Consider the following 24,312-nt stretch of genomic DNA (forward strand, 5'->3'; position numbering starts at 1 on the left):
CACCACGAGATCATTTTTTAAATTGTAATTGATAATGCATTCGACATAATGATAATAAATGGTAATCAGCCGCACTTTGCAACGACAATGATTATGATTGGATGTTCATTACTTACCAGTTTATATTTTCATAATATTATCGGTAAAATCATAGCTTAAAAAATTACCTAACTACTAGTTAACAATTTAAAATAATCCGTATCATACTAATTTACAGTGTTTGTACCCATAGTAGTTTGGGTTAATTTATACTTCTATTCTATTAAAACATGGAAATATAAAACATCGAATAATGAATTTAAGTAATAAAGGTATATCCAAATTGAAATTGTAATCAAGATATGTGTTACGTAATCGATGTTCTTGGTACAATAATTTCATGAAACACGGTTCTTATTATTTTAATCGTGGTTTTTGTATAAATTTATTAAATTTGTCTTGTATCCGGTTAAGAACATTTTACTGTATAAAATGGACGAAATTGATGCAATAATATTTTGTACTCTAAAAGAGATTGGTTGGTAAGTGTCTTTTATTTAATTTAAATTTTAGATAAGATAAAATATATGTATTTATTATTGGTAGGTATTATTATATAAGCACATTTTCTAAATTTAATTTTTGGTGGGTATTTATTGGTATTTATTAGATAGGTAGGTACTTGTCTAAAATGTTTCCCAACAACTTTTGCTTATGACTTTCAAAAGTTTGAAATTTGGCATGTTATTCAGTAGATAGAAAACTTAATAATTTTGATCAAAACATTCTGTTGAGTGCAGTTAATATGTATCACTTGGATTAGTTGGATTACACCTGATTTTTGTAAAACTATGTGATAAGAATATCATCAACAATTTTATATTAGACATTCAATTTTTTAATGTAATAGACTATTATTATCTAATGAATAACACCTTTAAAGCCAAAACAAAAATATATTTGAGTTAAGTAATAATTGTTGTAGGTAAAAAGTATAGAGAATTCATTGGTCTTCAATAATTAATGCTGGTGTAACAGCATGATTTTTATGTACAAACCCATCATCCGAGCCATCATCTTAATTTAGCTGATATTCATTTTAGTACCTAATAAATATTTTAAATAAATTTTTATGAACTAATGAATTTTTCTATTAATTATATTTTAAATTTTATTCCTTTGTTACATGGTATATTTCCAAATTGCCATTAATTGAATATATTTTATTTGATTTATGTTTTCATACTTCTAAATTTGAATTTTTAGTTGTTTTTATCAATATAATTTATTTTAGTAATACTCCATTAAATAATAAATACATAAAAAGAATGTATTTCCACAAGATTTTGAAAGAACTAAGAAAAAGTTCTTATTTTTATAATATGTGTTCAGTGCTTATTGGTATTAAAAATATTTATTTTTAGTAATACTTGAACTTTTTGTAAAGTCAGTTTAAGGTATTGAAATAATGTGGCTTATTAGAGATTGCAATAATTTAAATTTATATATTGAACTATAATTTTAAGTAACAAAGTTTTTTTTTTCAGTGAATTTTCAGAAAATGAAACTGCCTTTACAAATATAACTCAAGAAAATTTAATAAAATCTATAATAATGTGCTTACAAAAAATTCAACCAACAATAAACTTATCTTTTACAATTCCTCGATCTATGTCTGCTAGATATCAATATGGTATCACTGTTGCAGATGCTTGTAAGGTAAAATTATTACTATTTTTTAATATTTCATATATATATGACATGCAGGTATTAATCTATTTTTGACATTCTTATATAATGGCCATAAAAATGTAATAACCAATGTTTATTTTAGTGAATTTAGGTAAATAACATTTCTATAATATCCACATGTAGTCCATATTATTGTTGGTTTATGAAAACAATAAATTTCCACTTAAGTTTTAAGTTTTAAGTTGCAGCATTTGGACTCAAATTAGTATTGTCTAATGATTATTGGTCATAATTCATAATTAAATTAGCATTTAAAATATGTAATTTATTATTATTGATTTGTATTTATTTATAAATCCAACAGACAATGTCCAATTTACAATATAGTAATAATAATATAATTTAGCGAGTACCAAATTTTCAAATAATGAAAATTAAAGTAAAACATATTATTCATTATTCATTATTCATTGTATAAATATATAAACTTAAAAGTAGGATAAAGAGTAGAAATGATATACTTAGTACAAAATTAATATTAAAAAATGTAAAAATCAATAAATATATTATTTTTAATTCAATATATTATATTTATAATATTATTGACTTATTATAAATGTTTTTTTCGAAAATTTTAATTTTTTGATTATTTAAATCTAAATTTGATTGATAAATTTCTGAGTTGTTGAAATGTATGTACTAATAGTAATAGTCCTTAAAAATGGTTTAGAAAAAATATAAAACTGATGTAATATTAATGTCTACATCGAGTCAATATTTAAAATTATAAAATATTGATTGAATAAAAAATCCTCCCTCTAGACGTTTTATATGGCAATTTTCAATATCCTAATGATCCAATTTAGCCTTATGTGATATTTTTTGTGGAGCTATCAAAATTCTTAATTTACACTAACTATTCAAGAATCCTAGCTCAAGCAACAAATAATTGACCAGAATGGAGGACACCTTAATTATATGATTTTTAAAACAAAAAACAAAAAACGTCTCTTCATAACATAGGAAAAATATTAAACTGATGTATCTTATTCTGATTGTATTATTAAATTTTTAAATAAAGTAGTTTCCCTGCCACACTCTATATTTGGATAAAAATATTGGTTTACCTCATGAAACTTCTTAAATAGAATGAAAAGTGTAAGTATTTGAAAGTAAGGTCTTTGAGTATACTTAACAATTTTAAAAATTATAATTTAAATTAATTAATTATAGGAGTAAATTTCCCTAGTGAATTACATACCTAATAGACGTTAGCCAATATTCAATAATATAAGTTGTATTTATTTTTATATAACAAGTTTTCACTGTTTTTACTGTGATTCAAATAAATGTTTAATTATTTTCAGTTGTTTTATTCTACTTTTATCTAATATATAGTTTTATCTTATTATTATATGTTCAAGTTTTTTTTTTTTTTTTAATGTTATTGGTTATTCAAATAACAACAATTTATGTTAAGTAGATAATTTTTTTTAGTAAATGCTCTACTTATAATCTACTAATTATATTAAATTATTTTAGAAAGTTGGTTACAAGTCTGACATAGGATATCAAACAATTTTATATGGAAATATTAAAGATATGAGAAGAATATTAATGTTTTTAATTGAAAAATTACCTAAAGAAGTTGAAAATATCATAGAATATAAAAGTATGTAATATGTATTATACTGTTTATTTAAATTATTAAATACTTCATTTTTATTGAATATTTTACAAGTGTTGAAAATTATAATTGAAGAAAAAAAATTATTGTTACTAGTTAGAATTATTGATCAATAATTCGCATTTTAAATATTACTTTGGTAAAAAATGTATGTTTTTTTATTAAATTATTAATTAATTCAACAGTGTTCCTGCAGTATTATTGCATTGAATCCTTAGTGGATATCATAGTATTTATTTTTTCAATGAAAAATTATATGCATAAAATATATCTAATGTTAAAATATACTATATTTTTAACTTGATTTAATTTATATTTATATTGTCTATAAAATCTTATCAATACCAAAAAAATGTACTTAAATATATTAAACTATAAATCTTCTATAGCTCATTCTATTTTCTTGAATCTTATTTTATTTATACAAAACTAAAATTACTACTAACAATTTTTTTTATGTATTTGTATTGAAATCATACTTTTAATACCTAATACTATAACCTATAGAGTTAAAACAATGTTATAATACAATTTTGGAATATGAATAACTAATGAAACATCATCATTAAGTTTAAAATAAGTATTGTACCAAAAATAAAATTATGTTTTAGAAAAAATGTTTAATATTTTTTTATATCAACTATACTTATAATAAAAATAATATTTGTATTTTTTACATTAAGATAACTTGTAGGTAATTTATTTTATTTGCAAATAAAAATAAAAAAAATTAACAACCTCTTATTAGATGTAAAATATATAAATATATTTTTATGAATTCTACTGGTAATATTTAATATTAATTATTTGGTTTTGTTGTTTAGGTAAACGATGTACAATATTAAAGAAACTTAAAAAAAGTTTATCATCCGATAGAAAACAATTGAACTCTTCATTATTTTCAAACTTTTCATATGTCTCTGTATTTTTAGAAACAGGAATAACTCTACCAGGACATAAAAGAAACTGTACACCTGCTGGTAAGGTTTATCATTTATAGATCATACTTGATTTAATATATTAATTTTATTACTTCTACTTCTACTGCTGAGCTTTACAAACCATTTTGGCCCTTGGCTTTCAAAACAATTTTTTTATTCATCCTGTTGTTTAACTTTGTTCCTTCAGTTTTGTGTACCTATTTGTTGCAAATCTTTATTCACCTTGTAGAACAATCTACTGTTTGGGTAACTTTGCTTTCTAGTCCATTCCATTCTTAAATGCATCATGTATTTGAGTATTCTTTACAGGGGCGTATGCAGAAAAAAATGTTGGGGGGTGTTTTTGAAAATAAGTCATTGAAAAGTAGAACATTTTTTTTCCAATTCTTTTGTACCCATTACGTTAATAAACAATAAATATAATTTTATTTTATTTATAAATTGTGTTTAAGTATTTTTATTTTTATTTATTTATTATTATTAATTTTTTTTTGTATGAATGATTTTAATTTGTTAGTATTAAATTCTTATAACAAAAACCAAATATTTTGGGAGGTATTTGAACACCCATAACACTCCCCTGTGTACGTCCCTGATTCTTTAGACATCATTACCTAGTCACCTGATCCTACATGACTTTCACTTCACTATATTTTCATTCTATATAATTTGTTCTGTTTTTTTGTTACTCATCGTCATCTACCTACTTCCATACTTTTTCCTACATTTCTTTTAAAATATCTTTATCCTATTGTAATCTGATTTCGATAATATTCAAGTTTCAGCTCCATAACATAGTATGAAGAAGTAGATTTGAAGAGTGTAATATTAGTGGGGTATGCATGGTTACCAGCCATAATTTTTCTTTTTATTTCTTCCGATTTATTAATACTCTTATTAAAAGAAGCACCAATTCAAACAAAATTCTTTACAGCTTCAAAGTTATTTTAGTCAATTGTAATGTTTTGCACCTTTTGTCTCTACTGCAGATAGGTAATTTTATGTATTTAGTTTTTCAATTGTAAATTATCGATCCCATCAATCGTCCTTGTTTTCGACCTTTGCTTCTTGCTATTGTTACAATATCGTCAGCATAGGCACAAATTTTATATGGTTTATTATTAATGCTTCCTGCCTTTATTGTATCTTTTACATGTTCATTTTGAAAAATGTTTTAGCATATCACCTTATCTGACCCCAGAGTTTATATGGAACAGATTCACTCACTGATCTAGCTATCTTGACTTTTGTTTACATATTAATAATTATCAACTTTAGTATAAAATAAAAGGTGTATATCCATTATTTGTCTTACTACATAGATTTGGTCAGTAGTTCCTTTTCCACTGCGGAAGCCACACTGATATTCATTCAATATTTTTTATAGAAAAAGATTATTGTGTGATCAATTTGGTTAACTACATTAGATTCAGGTATTTTCCATGTTCCTTTATGTATGTTTTTATGTGTATGTCGTATAACTGAAGTTTAAAACATAATTATTTTGAATTGCTATTATAAGTTCTAAATGAAAATATTTTTACACTTCTCTTTAGTGTTTTTAATTTTATTTATATGACACAATTTTATTTGTTTTAACTCATTATATTATGTTGTTAAAATACTTAATGAATATTTAAGTATAAGTGTGTATTTTATTAGTATGGACAAACAAATTTAAACAATAAGATTATTTAATTAATTATTTTGATTTGTTTTGTTTTTTTTAGAATGGAGAAATTTCTGTATTAATAGCTTAAAATATATTACTGAACAACCATCGGATTTGAAATATTTAATTCCTTCATTAATTACACTTAATACTAAAAGATTGCTGAATATTTATGAGTATGAACTTAAAACAACAGATGATTTATCAAAGGTAAAAATAACTATAATATATAAAGAAAAAATTTCAATAAGTAAATTAAGTTCCTAACTTCCAGTATACGTTTATTATAAAAATTCTATAATAGTATATTATAGCTATTTAAAATTTAAAATATAGTAATTATCAATTATTCTATGATCAGCATGTTTTCATGTCCTAATAATATACAATAATTGTTTTAAAATATGGATTAAATATTTTTATTATTTTAAATTAAAGTAATACGTATCGGCAATTCATGATTAAATTTTTTATCTTGATTGTTGGCCATTGAGCCCTTCTGGTTTTATTTATGATAAATATTAAGTATACTATTTTTTTTTAATTTAATTTATGATTCATTTAATTGTTGTGTCATAAATAAAAAAATTAGTAATTTAAGTTTATGTCATACAAACTCATTATTTTTTAATTATGAATTATCCGTCTAAATATTAAAACATTTACAATACAAAATTCATTTAGATGAGACTTAGTAATAAAAGATGGGCTGTATCTTAGATACATTTATGTATGTTTTTGTTAGTGGTTTACTTGATTATTATTTCTTTTGTGAAAAGATATTAAATAAAAATGAAAATGCATTTTATATATATATATAAATTGTAGTTCATTAAATTCAGATTTTAAATCTGATTTAAATAGTTTCCATAACTGTTTGATAGAAATACAAAATTAGTTTAAAATATAATATGTAAATCAAGTTTAAGAAGGTTTTAAATAGATAAGTTTAAGAGATAAGTAGATAATAAATAAATAGATGGTAAATAATGATAAAGGTGTTTATAATTATAAGTAATTGTTTTCTAGATTTTTAATAATATTGTACGGCTATCATTTAATTATATACTCATGCTCATAATTTGAGATGTGAAAATTTATTAGTCATAAATTCATAATTATTTTCCTTAAAGTTTTAAAGGATTTTTCTGTAACTACACTCTATTCATGTTAAGAACAACTATCAGTGACTACTATAGACATAATTACATTGTTACTTAATTTGAACAGAGTATAGACCAAACAATTAAATAATTGGTAATATGCTCTTCTTTTTTATATTATATTATATTATATTGTTGTTCAGTATATATTTACAATTAATATTCAAGATCTAACTATACTGAGTTAAATAAATAATATTGAAGTAACTATTTCATGTTTAAACAATTTTCTATACTTTAATCGTCTTTTTTTAAATGTATCTTAGATATAGTATCTCTAGTATCTTGTATTCTTGTTTCATTTCAAGTTCCTTACCATCTCTGTTAGTAATTATTTGTATATATCTAAATATAGTTCACATTTTCAAATACAAATTAGTATTAATTAATTAGTAAAAAAAATTATCAAAGTATAATATACATTTTTTGACTTACATTTATGGTATTTAAATTGTTAAATTATTGTTGTATTATTTATACAAAAACTATTGATATACTAATTAAACTGCATCATATCCACTAGGAATTATGTAGCCAAGATTTTTTTATTGAGAGATGTTTAAAATTTAAATTTGTATATAATGAAGAGGATTCACATTACTATCCATTTTAGTTTTCATCTTTATAATAATATTAAATATAAAAATATAAAATAGAAGAACCATACGACAGTGATATGTAAATATTTTTTCTGCATGATTCTTATGTTAGGGAAAGTATAACAACACCAAAACACTCTTCCTGGCTATGCTATTGTCTGTTATATAATGTTAAATAGTTATAACATCTAAGTTCAAATGTAGCAAGGAAAATCCCATACACTAATTGTTATTAATTATAAATCTGTTTTAGTCTAGAGTAATCCAAGGTGAAATAGAAAAAATCAATTTAAAACAAACAAGTTATTTTAATCCTGTAATTAAAAATCCATCTAAAGATCAAGTTGAAAATATATCAAAAGAATCTGAAGCCACGTATATTAAAGAGCTAGTTTCAAAGAATAACGAACTAAAAAGTTTATCTTTAAAAGTAAGTTTTTTCTTTGTTAATAATAATTAAAAATTGATTTTAAATGTTTATCCTACTCTTATATAGCAACATTCTACAAACATGAATCTTAAGTTAAAATTAGAAAAACTAGAAAAAGAAATTGCAGTTCAAGAAAAAAGTTTAAATATCATTGATAATTCTGAGGTTGTTGTTAAATTAAAAAATAAAGTTGATGCAGCACCAGATAAAATAAAAAGAATGAACAATAAATGGAGTAAATATGAAAATGAACAGAAATTAATTTTAGCAGAGCTAAATGAAAGACTAAATAATAAACGAGTGAGTAATTTATCTTTTATTTGTATATAACCTTTAAAAAGATAATGAACCCACTGAACATGTTTGTTTTGGGACCCATATATATTATATATAAAATCATGTGGTAAAAAAATACAATATAAAGCAATTTAACTATCATAATTTTTTATAGTAGGTAATTCAATAATCCTATAAACCTATTATATAACTGTATTTTGTTCTTGTTGTAGTTATAATTTAATTTATTTTGTTTAAGAATTTTGAATAAAATTGTGTGATTAATTTCTAATGATAGTTTATTATAAATTATAAGTTGTTGGACAAATATTTAAATAGGTTTATTGTGTTAATTTTTTACACACACAGTAACAACATGCTATTGCTGCCCATACTGGGAGCATTAACATACGTCATTGTGACATCATATGCTAACTGAATCGAACACACCTATCAATAAGAAATTTATATAGGTATAATGGTTTATTGTACAGATACATTTTGATCATGTAGATAGGTAGAATACTAAACTCAAAAAAAAAAAAGAAAAATCTGTTTCAATTCTAATTATTTTACTATGTTAACTTTAGTGACAGATATGATAGTTTCAATAAAATCTTATGTAAAATTTTTAAAAAGGTTGGCCAACTAATTATGTGTTTGCGAGCTACACGAATTAATACAATGATACCAAAAATCAAAATGTTTATATTTTATATAATTTGATGAATTTTTATAAATGTAAACTAAAAATTTAAATTCATAATATGTTAATAATTAAATTTTGATTTTATAAATAAGATTTAAGTCATGCTGACTATGAAGAGAACCAAAGTTGATTACTCTTGGACTATAATATCTAATTATTTATATTAATTTTTATAAATTTGATAATTTTTAAGGCCAAAAATATCAAACTAGAAGTGGTGTATGGAAATGAAAAATTGAAGTTACAAAATATTTTTGAAGATATACAAAAAAAAGAAGATATTATAAAAATATGTAGGAATGATTTAGATTCAAAGCCAAATTATAATTCAAGGTCTGTAAAATGTGTCAAATAAAATTTAATGCATTATAGTTAGTATAAGTAATGTAAGTACATAAGTACATTATTTATTGTTTAATATTTGTTATTTAGGTCAAGTTATACACAAAGAATATTAGAAATTATATCTAATATCGAAAAACAGAAAAAAGAAATAAATAAAAATTTGAATGATACCAGACAAGTTCAAAAAGAAATAAATTCTTTAGATGGTAAAGTAGAGCGATGTTTTATTTCAATTGATGAATTGATGTTTAAGGTATTTTAATATTCTTAATTGTATCTTAGCTTTTAATTTAAATAACTTTATAATACCCAAAAATTGTGTACAGGTTGCAAAAAAAGATGATACAATCCGTAAGTGTTATAAACTATTAGCTGCTATCCATTCTAATAGTTCTAGCATTATAACATCTGTAAAACAGACCGGTACTATTGGAAGAGAAATTAAAGATTTAGAAGAACAGGTATATTATATTAACTTTTATCAAACATATATTTATTTATTTGTTTTGATATCATTTATAATTTATTGCTTTACTTTTTCTTTAGATTGAAAACGAAAATCCTCATCAAGCCACAGCTAATATACAAAAACTTAGAAAAGATTTGGAACTTGTTAAAAATGAACAACTACTATTATTAAAAAAAATTAAAAACTAAAACAATTAACTTTCTATAATGAATTCTGTTCAATTCCTTAGCATTCTTTATATTTTGTAGCTAATGTCAGAATTGAGAACTCATAATTGACAAATAGTTAACTTAATAAATATTGTTATTTGTAATTTTTATATATTAGTAATATTTAAGATATCTTTTGTAATACAATTTAATTTGTTTTATTGAGGAAATAATATTTTACGAATTTAAAAAATAATCAAAATTGATTTTTAATTATATTGTATCTTATTTATATTTAAGTTGAATTGTTATACCTTATTCTAAAATAAAAATATTTTTTTCTCATTTACTAAAAAAATATATTTTTACTCAAAAATTATTATTATAAAAAATTGTGTTTGAATTATTAAAATTGTTCTTATAAATTACCCTTATTGTATTATCATTTGCCTAATAACTGAAACCTTAATATTACTGATGTTAATATAAGTCTTGAAAAGTTGAAAAATTCAAAGTTCCTTAAGTCACATGGTTTTTCAAATACATTCCTTTACAACCTTAGGTGCTATATAAGTGTAATTTTTGTTTTATCTTAAAGCATTCATCAGATGTAGATATATTACCATTTATTTTAAATTTATACCTAATAAATTAATAGAACATACTACTGTCATATAATTTTTAATTTATATTATTATATTTATTTATTATTTATTTAATGGCACATTAAAAAAGAAAATCATAAACAAAAAGAAAAATTTAAGTTTGCTTCACCAGCACCTTCAGATTTACATTAATTCACCTTATAAATCAGATGAATATCAATTAAATGATAGAGTTTATTTTTCTTAAAAATAAAATCCAAAAATAATATTTTGTTGATTTGGAATAGATAACTAGTCCGATGTACCATACAAACAATACATAGATAATTATACATTTAATACCTTTAATATTTAGATAATCTCTGAAAGTAAAAATTTTCTTTTACTATTTTTGCTAAGTTGACCAACAGTCAAAATAGCAGTAAATGTTTTTATACAAAATATTAAGAATATAACATTGATTTGTAAATAATTAAATATAATTTGTTTAATTGCATATACTGTTACAAAAGTTAAATAAGGCAAAATAACATATTTCAACTCATATATATATATAAATTTAATAATAATAATAAAAAAATTATATCATATATAATTGGACGGATATTTTATTGATTTTGATTACTTAGTGCACTTAAAGATCATAATATTGACAATATTATATACCAATACATAAATACATTTATCAAAAATCAATTTATGTATAAATAGGTAAACAGTTAAGAAATAATTAATTAAAATAATATAGATTTCTTAGTTCAATGACATTTTAAACAAAATATATATCAGTAACTTTTAAAAATAAACGTTGAAATTCTTTAAATATATATTTTTATTACAATAATAATAATAAAAAAATGACCAGATTTGAACATTTAGAATTTTTATCACATATTACATTACTTGGATAATTATTAACCAATTTAATCATTCTGTAGAATGTAAAACATTTACCAATAGTAAGTTTAGAGTTATAATGTATTAAGCTCATATTAATTTTACAATACAAACATAACTATAAGCAATATGTGCATTGCTTAAACAGTTAAAATTAAATATAATAAAATTAAGACATCTAGATTTTAATATGACTAGGAGAGAATTATTTTTAAGACATTCTTTGGTAATAGTTGGTTTCTTTGCAAGAACACACAAAATTGATAACAGAAAAATATGAAATTGTATTAAAAAAAAAAACAAATAAAATTGCCCAACATAAAAAAAGAACGTTTTCATAAAAATAATATAATAATTTACAATTCATAACTATTAAATATAAAAAATATATTATAAAATATTTATTGTAAAACTTAATATCAATTTTTGAATAAGTAACAATGATTTTATATAATTTTTATTATGGTAATAGTTTAAATCATTTATACATTAAGATTTAATAACAAAAAAAGTAAAACAAACAAACAATTTTAAACAAAATATAATAATAATAAAATGTCTTAATTTAAGAATTAACAAATGATCAATTAAGCTGATAATTTGGTATAAAATAATCAAATTTATAAAGGTAATATATACTTAACTTTTATACATTATTAATTTAATTTTTCTTTTTATATAAAAAAAAAAAAGTATAATATTGGGTTCTATGGCTATTGGATATTTATTATTCAGACTAAAATCTATTATTCTAATAAAAAAAGTTTGATTATTTTTTTAACAAAACTATGTAGAATGTATCCAATCTTTTATCAAAATTAAGATATTTAAATAAAACATAATGATTTTATATGTATTTACTATACTGACTATAAAATGTATTTGTAATAAGTAAGACTGTTATATTTACATAAGATATTATGTAATTCTTCATTATTTAAAGATTTATAATTATTTAAGTAGTACTTGTTTACTGTATGGTTACACAATAAGATAATTTTTTATGAGTTATTATATAAAAAAAAAAAACAAACAAAAGTGAAATGTTTGTAATATATCTTTTATGGTTAATTTAATAATAGATTATATTATTTAATAAATCAATAATGAAGATACTATATACCAAATAATCAGCTCTATTACTCTTTAAAAAAAAAAAAATATATATAATATTTTACAGTGCCATAGGAATAATAATAAAAAAATAGCTATAAAATGTCATCAAAAAATATATAAATATTAGTATAAATATTAAAATATATTAAATTAATTTAAAACAAAAATGATTGTGATGTTTGATTAAAAAGTATTATTATATATTAATGTTAGTAATAAAATATGGTAAATAGTGATGAACTGTAAATATTAGTAAAAATAAAACTATTAAATTAAATCAGTATGCTGCTGTTGATGTGGTTGTTTGTTTATGAACTACTATATTTCCTTGTGCAATTTCTCCACGTTGTACTGCTTGATATTTCAATAAAGCATCATATCCATATGCAAACATTGCAGCAAATCCAAATAACTATAATTAAAAAATATATTTTAGTACTATTTTAGAATTATCATAAATTAATAGAGCTTCCTCAATAATTTATGTTTAATGATAAAAATTTAAAGAATAATTAAGAGAGCAGGGTTAATAGATTGTTAAATAATTATAAAATAATGTTATAAATATAATTCATATTTATAAGTAATGTTATTAGGATGAATTCACACAATAAAATGTATGAAAATTATTATGTGAATTGTGTACTTTATTTTATATAGGAAATTATACAGAATATTATTAATTTATAACAAATTTCATTAAAATTAAAATACATATTTTTCATGATTAATGCAAATTTAATTATTTGATTGAATATTTAGAAACCCCATGTTTAAGGACATAAACTAATTCAATGAATTAATGCAATTATAAAATTAAAAATGTTAAATTTAAGACTTTTAGTTTTAAGGTATTTTAAAACAAAATATTTAAAGCCATAAGATGATTTTGATGAAAAAATATATTTTATCATTTAAAGAACACAAGTTTAATAACAAAAAAGAACCAAATTGTTTTACACTAATTATAGTTTTATACATTATGAATACAACCGTTTTAATAATTACCTAAATAGTTTATTCTTTACTTTTGTGTATCTAACTTTTCTTTGTTGCTTTATTAGAAAAAAAACATTTTTAAAAGATAGTTAAGTAAAGAAAATGTTATCATTAATTTATCTACCTAAATTAGTATTAAAATATTTTTATTATTTAAAAAAATAATTGAAGTCAAAATATTGAAATATAAATACTTAAGAACAATATTGTTATCTGAATTTTTAACAAAAACCATTTTTAAACAATAATTGAAGGTATAATATATCTTTCTTAAAAAAGAACTTCATCACATTTTTTAAAAAACATAATTATTGGCTAATAAAAATTAAAAATGTCAAAATGTATGCGTATACAAAAGTTAGTAATTTATAACTGTAATGTTTTATAAGATAATTTAAATTATTTATTTAATGTTATAATATCAAGCGATTATTAATATTGTTTTTATTTTTACAACAGATGCATAAAATAATATTCAGCCCAAATTGAAAATCTAAAAAAAAATTCCATAACTAATGAATACAATTTTAAAAATAGCAAATTAAATTATAAACTCATTAGATAAACTAAAATTATGGTTCTTACAAAAATTGTGTGAATGAATAATTCTATAGTTAACTTATAATAATTACATACCAAACTTATCATGTAGCTAAAATGTAATCCAGTATAAGCTGCTGCAGAGGATGCTGATAAAAGGTAAAGTATTGGCCAACAAACATCAAAAATCATCTCCTAAAATTGAATTGTTCACATATTAAATAATAATTAATAATATAGTGTGCATTCTCAGTTTAACAATACTTACTATTTTAAGCCATGGTATTTTATAAAAACATTCGACCACGTGAAATATATAGAACACCAACATAAATAAAGAAAACCAAAATCCAAACATAGATATTGAGGTAACAGCACTATTTTGATACCACATACTGTATGTAGAGAATGAAACTGCTATAAGACTCAATAAAACAAACACCTAAAGTTAAATATAATTGTATTAGTTAACAATTTTAAGTCATCGGATATCATTCAATATTGTTTATAATACTTTTAACCTTGTTTTCTTATGATATGAAATATTTAAATTCAAAGTGGATATTAAACTTAAGATTATCAGTGATAATTAACTTTAAATTGGACAATAGGTCAATTCACTCTAATACCAAATCTAACAACACAAGGTTGATTTTCTAAACTCAAATTTACAAATATAGTACATGGAATATTTTTTTAATAAAATACTTAGCATTTTAATATTATTTAAAATGCATTTATTTCATGATAAAATTATTCTTAATTTAATTGGATACAATTACAATATTTTATATTAGTTACATATTTATCAATTATTTGTCAATTGTATAGGTACATAATAAAATCAATCTATATAATATATTTTATTTTAATTCTTCAAAAGTAATTTTAAACAAAATTTGAATAAAAATATTTTACTGTAGAAAATAAGGAACATATATACATGTATAATTAAGTATAAAATAAATAGATTTGTTTTACAACATAAAAAAGTATTATTATAATTTTTATTTTTTATTTCATTAAAATAAAATAAAATTTTACAATATTATTATTAAATTCCTAAGAAAATTTACTAGGTAACTATTTTAGAAACTAAAAATTTTCCTAGTTAATGCATTCACCCTATTTTTCTTTTAATTCATTATGAATCATGGGTGTAGGTTTTTGACTTATTTTGATTGCATAATGAAATTATAAAGGTAATATTTATTATTGAAAAAAAAATACACCTTAAGAAGACGTTGTACTCGCATGTGTTGTCTCCGTCTTACACATGTACAACATAGCAAATTTTTCAAAAGTTTGCTGTTAGTTTTGATATTAGAGTTAATTTACCTATTATAAGATTTAAAGGTAAGATTATTATCTAGGGCCCTATGTATCATTTTATTGATATTATTATTTTAAGTAAGTTATGATCATTTTAAAATGTTGAGTTTTAAGTAGGTCTTAACTTACTTTATTTTTATATACAAACAGATTAAGTGTAATAAATGATTATAGTATATTGCAAAACAAAAATGTGATATAAGAGCGCATCTTCTTTGCTTGAAAATAAGTTTCAAGAAAAATTCAAGAATGTTAGTTATAATTTAATATATATATCTAACAAATAACTCGATATTTGAAGATTTTTTTGAATAACATGAACACAATCTTTTGCGGAATATTTATTACTGTTATTTGCTCCGAATAGCATTTTTAACCTTAAAATAATTTCTAATTTAATGTCCCTTCATCATAAAAACTTCATCTTTATGGATTAATAAGAAATAACGTTAATACATAATTAATATATTTTTATAAATTTATTAATTAATTTAGGCATTTTTTTTTTTTATAACCATACAAATTCAAATTTATAAAAAGTATATTTGTTTTAAAACATTAAAATCACAAAACCAATGATAAACCACATTAATTACTATTATTAATTACTGAGTTATAATAGTTATATCAATACAAACTATACATTTCTACATTATAGTTAGCTATAAAGCTGTAAAATATATACTTAGTTTTTAATTATTGGCATTTATTTTTAAATACTTACAATTTGGGCAATTTTCAATTTTCCTTCTAATGTGTATAAGTATGCGTTATCATATCTAAGGTTTGAGATAATTTCAGTATTAGTGACAGTAGTAGTTGTAGTATGTTGACTTGGAAATCCTGGATCAGCCATCTTAAATTATTCAAATCCTATAATTTATAAATGCAATTCTAAAATTATTCTTATATTAAACAGTCAATATCTAAATAAAATTCTTTAGAATTCAAAGTAAATGTTTTACACAATATATTTTGGTAATTTGGTAAAGATAATAATTCCTAGGAAATGCATAAATTCTAAAATGCTTTCAGTTGTTAGTCACTGACTATAATGTATTGTTATTATTAGGAATTGTTAACAATTAAACCCTGCCTAGGAATGAATTATATAAATTGTCAAAACTATATCATAGCCAACTTTGTATAATACTTGCTACACATATATGCCTGGACACCTATATTTTGTGGGAGGAGAGGAATAAATAAATCTTAAATTTAAGCTAAATAAAGGTGAATGGTTATTTTAATATATAAATATAAAATATATGCTATTATTTATATAATTAATATTTTTATTGTTATGTTATAGTTACTTAAAATCTATACATTTTAATAAGTACAGGAAAAAAATAGAAAAAATAAAATAAAATATATTAGTTGATATTGGTAAATAAAAAATGAACATTTCTTTGATTGTGTGATTTCTTATGATATCTAAGTCATTAAGTAATAATACCATGGTAATATTCATTAAATAAATACTAAAATTTTCACATAAAACACTAGTTTTAATAGTACCTAATTATTCTAAACAGTGTCTAATTATCATAATTTTATAGTTCTGAAGAATAATGGGCCTTACTAAAAATTACTAATTTTTGTTTTCTATTATAATTCAAAAACAAATAACAATATATACTTGACATTTTTACCAAACAATGTGTCTTTAATATTTTTTTATGACTATAATAATAACTTATGATGGACTTTTTATTAAATTTTCCAACTTTTTAGTTGAGCATAAATTTTATTAATACTTAAAGAAAAAAAAAAAGAAAAAAAATATTAAATATCAAATGTCACGTAAGAAGTGATCAAAGTAAAAAATTTTATATTTTCAAATTTAAGCTACACAAATTAAAAAATAAAACTATGGAAAATTTTACTTGGACATATTTTGCATGCTGGGAACGATATTTTTATTTAAGCTTTAATGCAATTCTTAATGAAATAATTATTGAAGTAAAATCATGCTTAGAAATATAAAATATTTTGAAAAAAAATTATATTTTCTATATTATCTTCTCAAGTGATACTGACAAGATTAAACAATTACAACTAAAAAACTGTTTTTTTACAACATTTGTTACAATATCAACAAAATTTACTCTTTCCCTTTACACAAATTTTCTGTTGAATTTTTATTAATACATGCTATTATATCAATACCTATACTTTAAAAATTGACATTTTTCAACATGAATAGATTTTAAGTCACCAAAATAAAAATAAAGAGATGATACCTATTCTATTAAAACCGTTTGTACCTTGTTATAATCAAGAAATAATTTTCTATTTGAAATAGAGAGTACAATTTTGATTTGTAATTCAATTTTAAAAAGAACTTACTGAAGTTTTATCACATTTTACTAGGTATTCTAAGATTATTAAAAAATTAATACAAAGATAAGAGTAGTTTCTATCTATCTATTTAAATTATTTACGTGCAATTATCAAACATTATACTTAGTTTATCAACAAAAAAAAAAAAAAAATTAATCTACACAGTATTATCACCCATTTATTCATTCAGACTTATAAACTATCGGCCTTGCTCAAATTTTAAACATAATATCAAACAATGGTACATCGTACATAACTTTTGGATTTGTATTTATAAAATATATGTCAAGTATAGAATTTGTATAAATTTACAATTAAATAGATTTTACCACAATCACAACGACAACAAATTCTTAACTTTTTTATACAGTTTACAAAAGAAATACCTGTTACAAGCAACAAGTAGGTATCAAATATATACTGCCCTATCAAATGAATCATAATATGCGATGTGTCACAATATGACTGAATTTGGTAATTGGCAAAAGGACAAGGCACATAACAGATACGTTTGTAATAATACTCGACGTATACACGCACACAGAGTATAAGATAGATAGTATACTTACGCGGTGTAGGACGAAAACCACAATATTTGCGATGGAAACCGAACGCGGCGGAGAAGAAGGTAAACAATAATGTAGAAAATCAAAATCCTACAGGTCCTGTGATGGTTAGGTGACAAACAATTGACGTATCAATTAGTAATGTATTGTTACAGGTATTATCTACATACACACACACACGACACACGCCTACACGGTTTTACGTCAAGAATAATGATAATATGATATTACAATAAAAAAAATATATATATATACATAAAGGTACTATTATAGTATCACTGTGGCAGTGTGGCGACTGGCGAGGATTCCCGATAACGCTCGACGAACCGCTGAGTATCTGTCGAACTCGGACGTTAAAACTCACCGTCGGCCGGGGCGAGTGCAGGCGGTATTCGACTTCCGTTCGCGGGCCAACGCTCCCGCAATGGTGGGAGTGCTTCAAATCCTCCCCACCCCGACTACTCGTCACCACGCTAATTAATAAACGAACGCAACACCCATAATAATATTATAAGGATGCCTGTACACAATATTTTGTGTTTTCTCTCGCCAACTACAGTCCGACCCACGCGCGACACAACAAATTTGTGTATTGTGTTCACCTAACCTTATGTAACTTCAGCTAACAAGTCCAACTGTCCGAGTCATAGTTCAGCCTATTCTCATAACTTGAGAACACTCTCTTGCGTTTGCAACGGTTTTTTGGAGTCTGGAGTCATATATTATACATATCATGGTGCCCTTAAACAATGAAGACACTTACAATTTTATAATTATTTTAAAGTAAAATAACTAATTTGACGGATGCTTTACTGCTTATAAGCAGTACCTACCTATATAAGTATATAGGAACCTAGAAATCCCGATACATTTCATGACTTCATGTGTACATAAAACTATCATAGGTAGATACCTAATAACTTTTATACGCCAAATTTAGAATTTAATTTTTAATATCAATCTATTACCAATTGCCATTATACATTGAGTAAATAGTTAGGTACCATAGTCCATAGGGCATAGATTAAATATTAGAAAAAGACAAAAGTGTATACAATATTTAATCTATTATTTATTGGTGCGTAAAAGACACGTACCTATTTACTACCTAATACCTATTTAGGTGTTACCACTAACGTTTACCTATTTTGAAAACCCTATGATTTAATGTACTAATACTTAATATTTCATACAAGATATAATCTAATATGGATTGGTAAACTAAGAAAATAGTAAACAAATTTGAGTATTACATTATAATATACAATATAAATAAAATAACGGACAAACGTAAATTACGCCCAATAGAAATATTATTTTTATGAAAGTCATTTAGCAATATACATTACCCGGAAAACATCTCGAGGAGGCAACTATTTAATAATAACCTAACCTGTCCTCGTTGTCATTTTTGAAAATCAATTTCGTAATGTTATGATTTAAATTTTTTTCTGTAATACTATTGATTTCTATCACCGTTTTCAAAAATGCTTTACTCTTTTTTACACTATACTTTGTTTCATCTAGCTAAAGACAATTCGCATTTTAATTTTGAAAATTTATTATTTTCGTAGACTATAGGTAATTTCATTTTCTTTCTGGCTAAATGCAATTCCTATATCAAATTGTCAATGTTGTAGCTCGTATGGTGCGAAGAAATCGTATTAAAATATTAGAATTCGTAATATACGTAGTCGTTGAATTTCAATATCATAACTCATAAGTCATAAGCATACAACGATTAAAACAATAAACGTTCGATTTTTACACCAATAAATGTACACTGCAATAGTGATTAAAATAGATATTGATGAATAAGGTCACTTAGATGCTATATGAGCACATTTTACTACATAGAAATGTATACATAACAATTAATATTAGAGTATCGGACGGCGGACGTAATGCACTATAGTACTATACCCATTTTAGATAGAAACCGAAAAATACTGGGCGAAATTTATTATACTACTTTTACTTAATCTTTATACTTATTCACTGTGGGCGCAATTAACAATTTGCAATAAATTATAATACACCTACGGGCTACAAATTATACACAGCGGCAGCGGCGGTGGAAGTATCTAACATCTTAGTATAGCTCAAGTGAGAGAGGCCACTTTATGTAGTTACTAGTCAATGTAGTACACGGTGGCGTAATATTAGAGGGCATTAGAGTACATAGTACATGCCCATTACAAATTTACAAATAACGAGTAATATCCACCTGTTAAATAGGTATAAAGACTACTATTGGTACTTTTGTTGGTACTTTACTTAAACAACAGCAGCGAGACTGCACCAGACTACAGTGACAATAACAAAATAAAATAAATTGCTTTATAGCACAATTTGATTCTTATTTCTTAGGCTCTACTTAGATTAGTGACTTAGCCACTTAGCACTTAGATACATGCTAAAATAGTAAAATATATATTAAAGGTACTTACATACATAGGTAATAATATGATATTTATAATTTATAAAATATATTATGGCTTGAACTACATACAGGCATAAGTATGTTATATTATAATTTATAATATTACTTGCCGTTTATAGTGTTTATACTTATAATTAGTAATTTCTATTGTATAAGTAGCTACGACAATTTATACTATATTCTGTTGATGTTTTTGTGTTAATTAAAGTTATTGTTTAATGTTTGGGTATCTATAACGTCTTTAAAACATTTAAAATTTAAATGTATACCTATTTTATAATAAGCAATCTAAAATTATACATAAAAACTGAGTTTAATCATAAAATGTCAAGGCCCCTTCAAATAATTCGTCTAGTGGTAGTGTAGTACTTACAACAACGTTTACGTCTAAAAATTATGGTGTGCTTAGTGATGTAAATATAGCAGCCTAGCATTTAGGAGATTTAAACCTTTAAAAAAAGTCTCGATTAAAAAAAATTATTTAACTATAAACATTAAACACACTATAGTCTATAGTAGGTATTATAACTTATAAGTTTAACAAACAAAGGAATTATTGAAAACCAAGAAATTATCTGTAGTACAAACTACAAGTCTGCTGCCTTATTTATATTATTGACGTTATCGCAGTATTGTATTTCGTATTTACTGTGTATCCAGTACCGGCTAAAGCATTTAAACACACCAAAGCAAAACTCAAGTTTTGTCGCCTTTGAAATGTTTTTATATACCTAATCTATTTTCTTTGTTGAATATTTATTTTGTTTATATTAACAAAACTAAAATCAACATACTTTTGAGTTCTGTATAGCCGTATAGGTACATTATATTTATTAGTATATAAAAATTAGTTGTATATTAATTATATTAATACAATTTTAGACTAGGAATCTCTACTAGTTCAAGTTAGTTGTTTGTGTATTAGTAAAGACAATGGTATTTATTTCATCATAATAAGACCAATGACGAGAACAAAAATAATCAACAAAGCTAAGACAATAATAGTACATGTTTAAAAAACTTATTCAATTGGTGTCTGGCAATAAATAAAATTGTACCCACTACCCATGGGTAGTAACTAGTAGCCAATAGGTACTTCATAGTTAATAAATGTAGAGTAAGGAGAGCATTTTTAAAAAATGTATAACATAGGTTATAACTTATAGGTAAGTACCTATGGAGATTTAAAAAAATCTTTTTGACAATAACATAATTCATTTGTTATTTCATACATTACACCATTTAGTACGATAATATTTTTCAAAATTATTTTAATTATTGTAGGATTTACATGTTCACAAAATAATATAAATAGCAATGGTGACCCGCGACATGTTGCACAGGAAATAATAGAAACAAATTAAATGTATTATACTACCTATTATATTATATAGGTAATTTAAAAGAATATATAATGATTATGTACCTATAAGCCACATTGTTACAAACAGTAGGATCATCACCATCTAGTTTAGAAATATTCAGTTTGAAAATTAATGGGCAAATAAAAAAAATACTAGTAATAAACATCAATAATTGTCGTCACTTGATATTATCAACCAATGTTATTTGTCTACACGACTACACAATATTATGGTATGGGTATCTATTTTTAGATCTAAAACACAACGGTCACAACATAATACGGTACGGATCGATGACGTCTCGTCTCAACCATCTCTTTTCATCAATTTCGCAATATATTTTATTAGATACTTATAGTGTCATAGGCATAGGCTTACATAGACTTTAAAAGCAGGTAGTACCCATATTTTAAGGTTGGGCATTAACGAGTTAAAAAATTGAAGTTAAGTTAGATTTTTTTCAAACTAACTATAAATTTTTAACTACCTAGTTAAATAAGTAAAAAAGTAACTTTTAACTTTAAATTTAACTTAACTTAACGAGTTAAAAATTAAAATAATTAGTTTACTTGCCCAACCTCGTCATATTTTATCATCGGCCCTCTAATCAACCATTTTATGAACATAAAAAAAATAAATTTTATATACATATTTAATATTAACACATATATTATATTTTCTTACATATAGGTGATAGATAGCTTAATATAATAATAATAGTACATAATAACAATAATTGCTACAAACAATATAATATAATTTTAAGTATTTTATTTTAAATACTTTATACTAAACATGATTGTTTAAGTAATAAAAGAAAAAAAGTAAGGACTAGTAAATTAAAATAAAGTATAGGTAACAAATATAATCATAAATTACATAACTAGAAATCATAAAAATATTTTGTGTACTTACTATTCTAAGACATGTTACCCATATTATTGAATTCATCTATTTGATCTATTACTGCATTTAAATCTACCTTCGATACCAATTCTTGTTTTATGAAAAGCAGTAATAATGACTCCAAACATTCTTGACTCATTGACCATTGTACTGCGTAATTTGTTTTTTACTATGGTTAATTTGAAAAAAAACGCGTTCACACGTATAGTTAGTCACACTGTCACAGGTATGATTGTAAACATTTAAAGTTTTAAAAGCATAAGTATATTAAATTATGATATATTATGGTATTATTATGAATATTAAGACTTAAAGCCCCCCTCCCCTAACAAAGTTCTAGAGCCGCTCCTGGAAGGGGTTTAATGTTTTGAAAACATTTATTTCACAAATTAAATACCTAGAATTAATGAAGGAATTATTATCGTGTACCAAAAAAATTCTTATGAATATTTATTTTAGTTTGTGATTTATTATAATATTATATAATGTCATATGCCATGTCAGTAAAAGTTTTTGGTTTTTTTGATGATCATAAATTATATTTTTTAATTTTTTTGTATTAAATTTATGCCATTTCTATGTATTTTTAAAATTGTGTTCATTCTACAAGAACGTTGACAAATTTCGACAATGACAAAAATGATTAGCATTATCTAAAATATATTCTAAATGTGGTATTTACGTACAACGCAGTACACCAATATAGTGTTATTTGCAAATATACGCCGTAACACGTTCCCAAAATCAGATTATAATAACATTTTTTAACGGTTAAATTTTGTTTATTTTTCGAACATTTGTACTGAAATCCATTTTTTGGAATAGTACCGTTGCGTGGTCATCATTCGTAGGTATTTTGAATCATGCGAAGCAGCGTTGCGTGTAACATGTTCGTGCGATCGTTTTAGTTGTCCGACCCAAATGTGATATCACCCTCCGAACAGTCCAAACAGGACGTATCGTACCGATCCGAAATTCTCGAGTCACCGAATTCTAAACACGTCAACCTTAAAGTGTCGGTTCGCGTTGGAGGTGGCTTTTGCTCCGGAAATAATGCTAAAAAACAAAATAAAACATTTTTAAACGT

The 24,312-nt window shown here is 23.1% G+C and overlaps 2 protein-coding genes across 2 annotated transcripts; one reads left to right on the forward strand and one right to left on the reverse strand.

The window, feature by feature from the left end:
- The first annotated feature begins 79 nt into the window (after window positions 1-79).
- LOC114129424 (coiled-coil domain-containing protein 22) lies at window positions 80-10,539 on the forward strand. The gene is made up of 11 exons (XM_027994152.2): window positions 80-521; window positions 1,527-1,698; window positions 3,214-3,343; window positions 4,183-4,338; window positions 6,030-6,181; window positions 7,987-8,163; window positions 8,230-8,463; window positions 9,342-9,481; window positions 9,581-9,746; window positions 9,820-9,954; window positions 10,040-10,539. Exons 1-11 carry the CDS (start codon window positions 472-474, stop codon window positions 10,148-10,150), a joined length of 1,623 nt encoding a protein of 540 aa, XP_027849953.2. The 5' UTR covers window positions 80-471; the 3' UTR covers window positions 10,151-10,539.
- A 1,334-nt stretch (window positions 10,540-11,873) lies between these two features.
- LOC114129445 (MARVEL domain-containing protein 1-like) lies at window positions 11,874-18,843 on the reverse strand. The gene is made up of 5 exons (XM_027994180.2): window positions 18,516-18,843; window positions 16,325-16,473; window positions 14,537-14,710; window positions 14,365-14,463; window positions 11,874-13,141 (listed from the first exon to the last, which is right to left on the reverse strand). Exons 2-5 carry the CDS (start codon window positions 16,454-16,456, stop codon window positions 13,007-13,009), a joined length of 540 nt encoding a protein of 179 aa, XP_027849981.1. The 5' UTR covers window positions 16,457-16,473; window positions 18,516-18,843; the 3' UTR covers window positions 11,874-13,006.
- Between the last annotated feature and the right edge of the window lie 5,469 nt (window positions 18,844-24,312).

The sequence above is a fragment of the Aphis gossypii genome, chromosome X (assembly GCF_020184175.1).
Source record: "Aphis gossypii isolate Hap1 chromosome X, ASM2018417v2, whole genome shotgun sequence".
NCBI classification, from domain to species: Eukaryota; Metazoa; Arthropoda; class Insecta; order Hemiptera; family Aphididae; genus Aphis; species Aphis gossypii.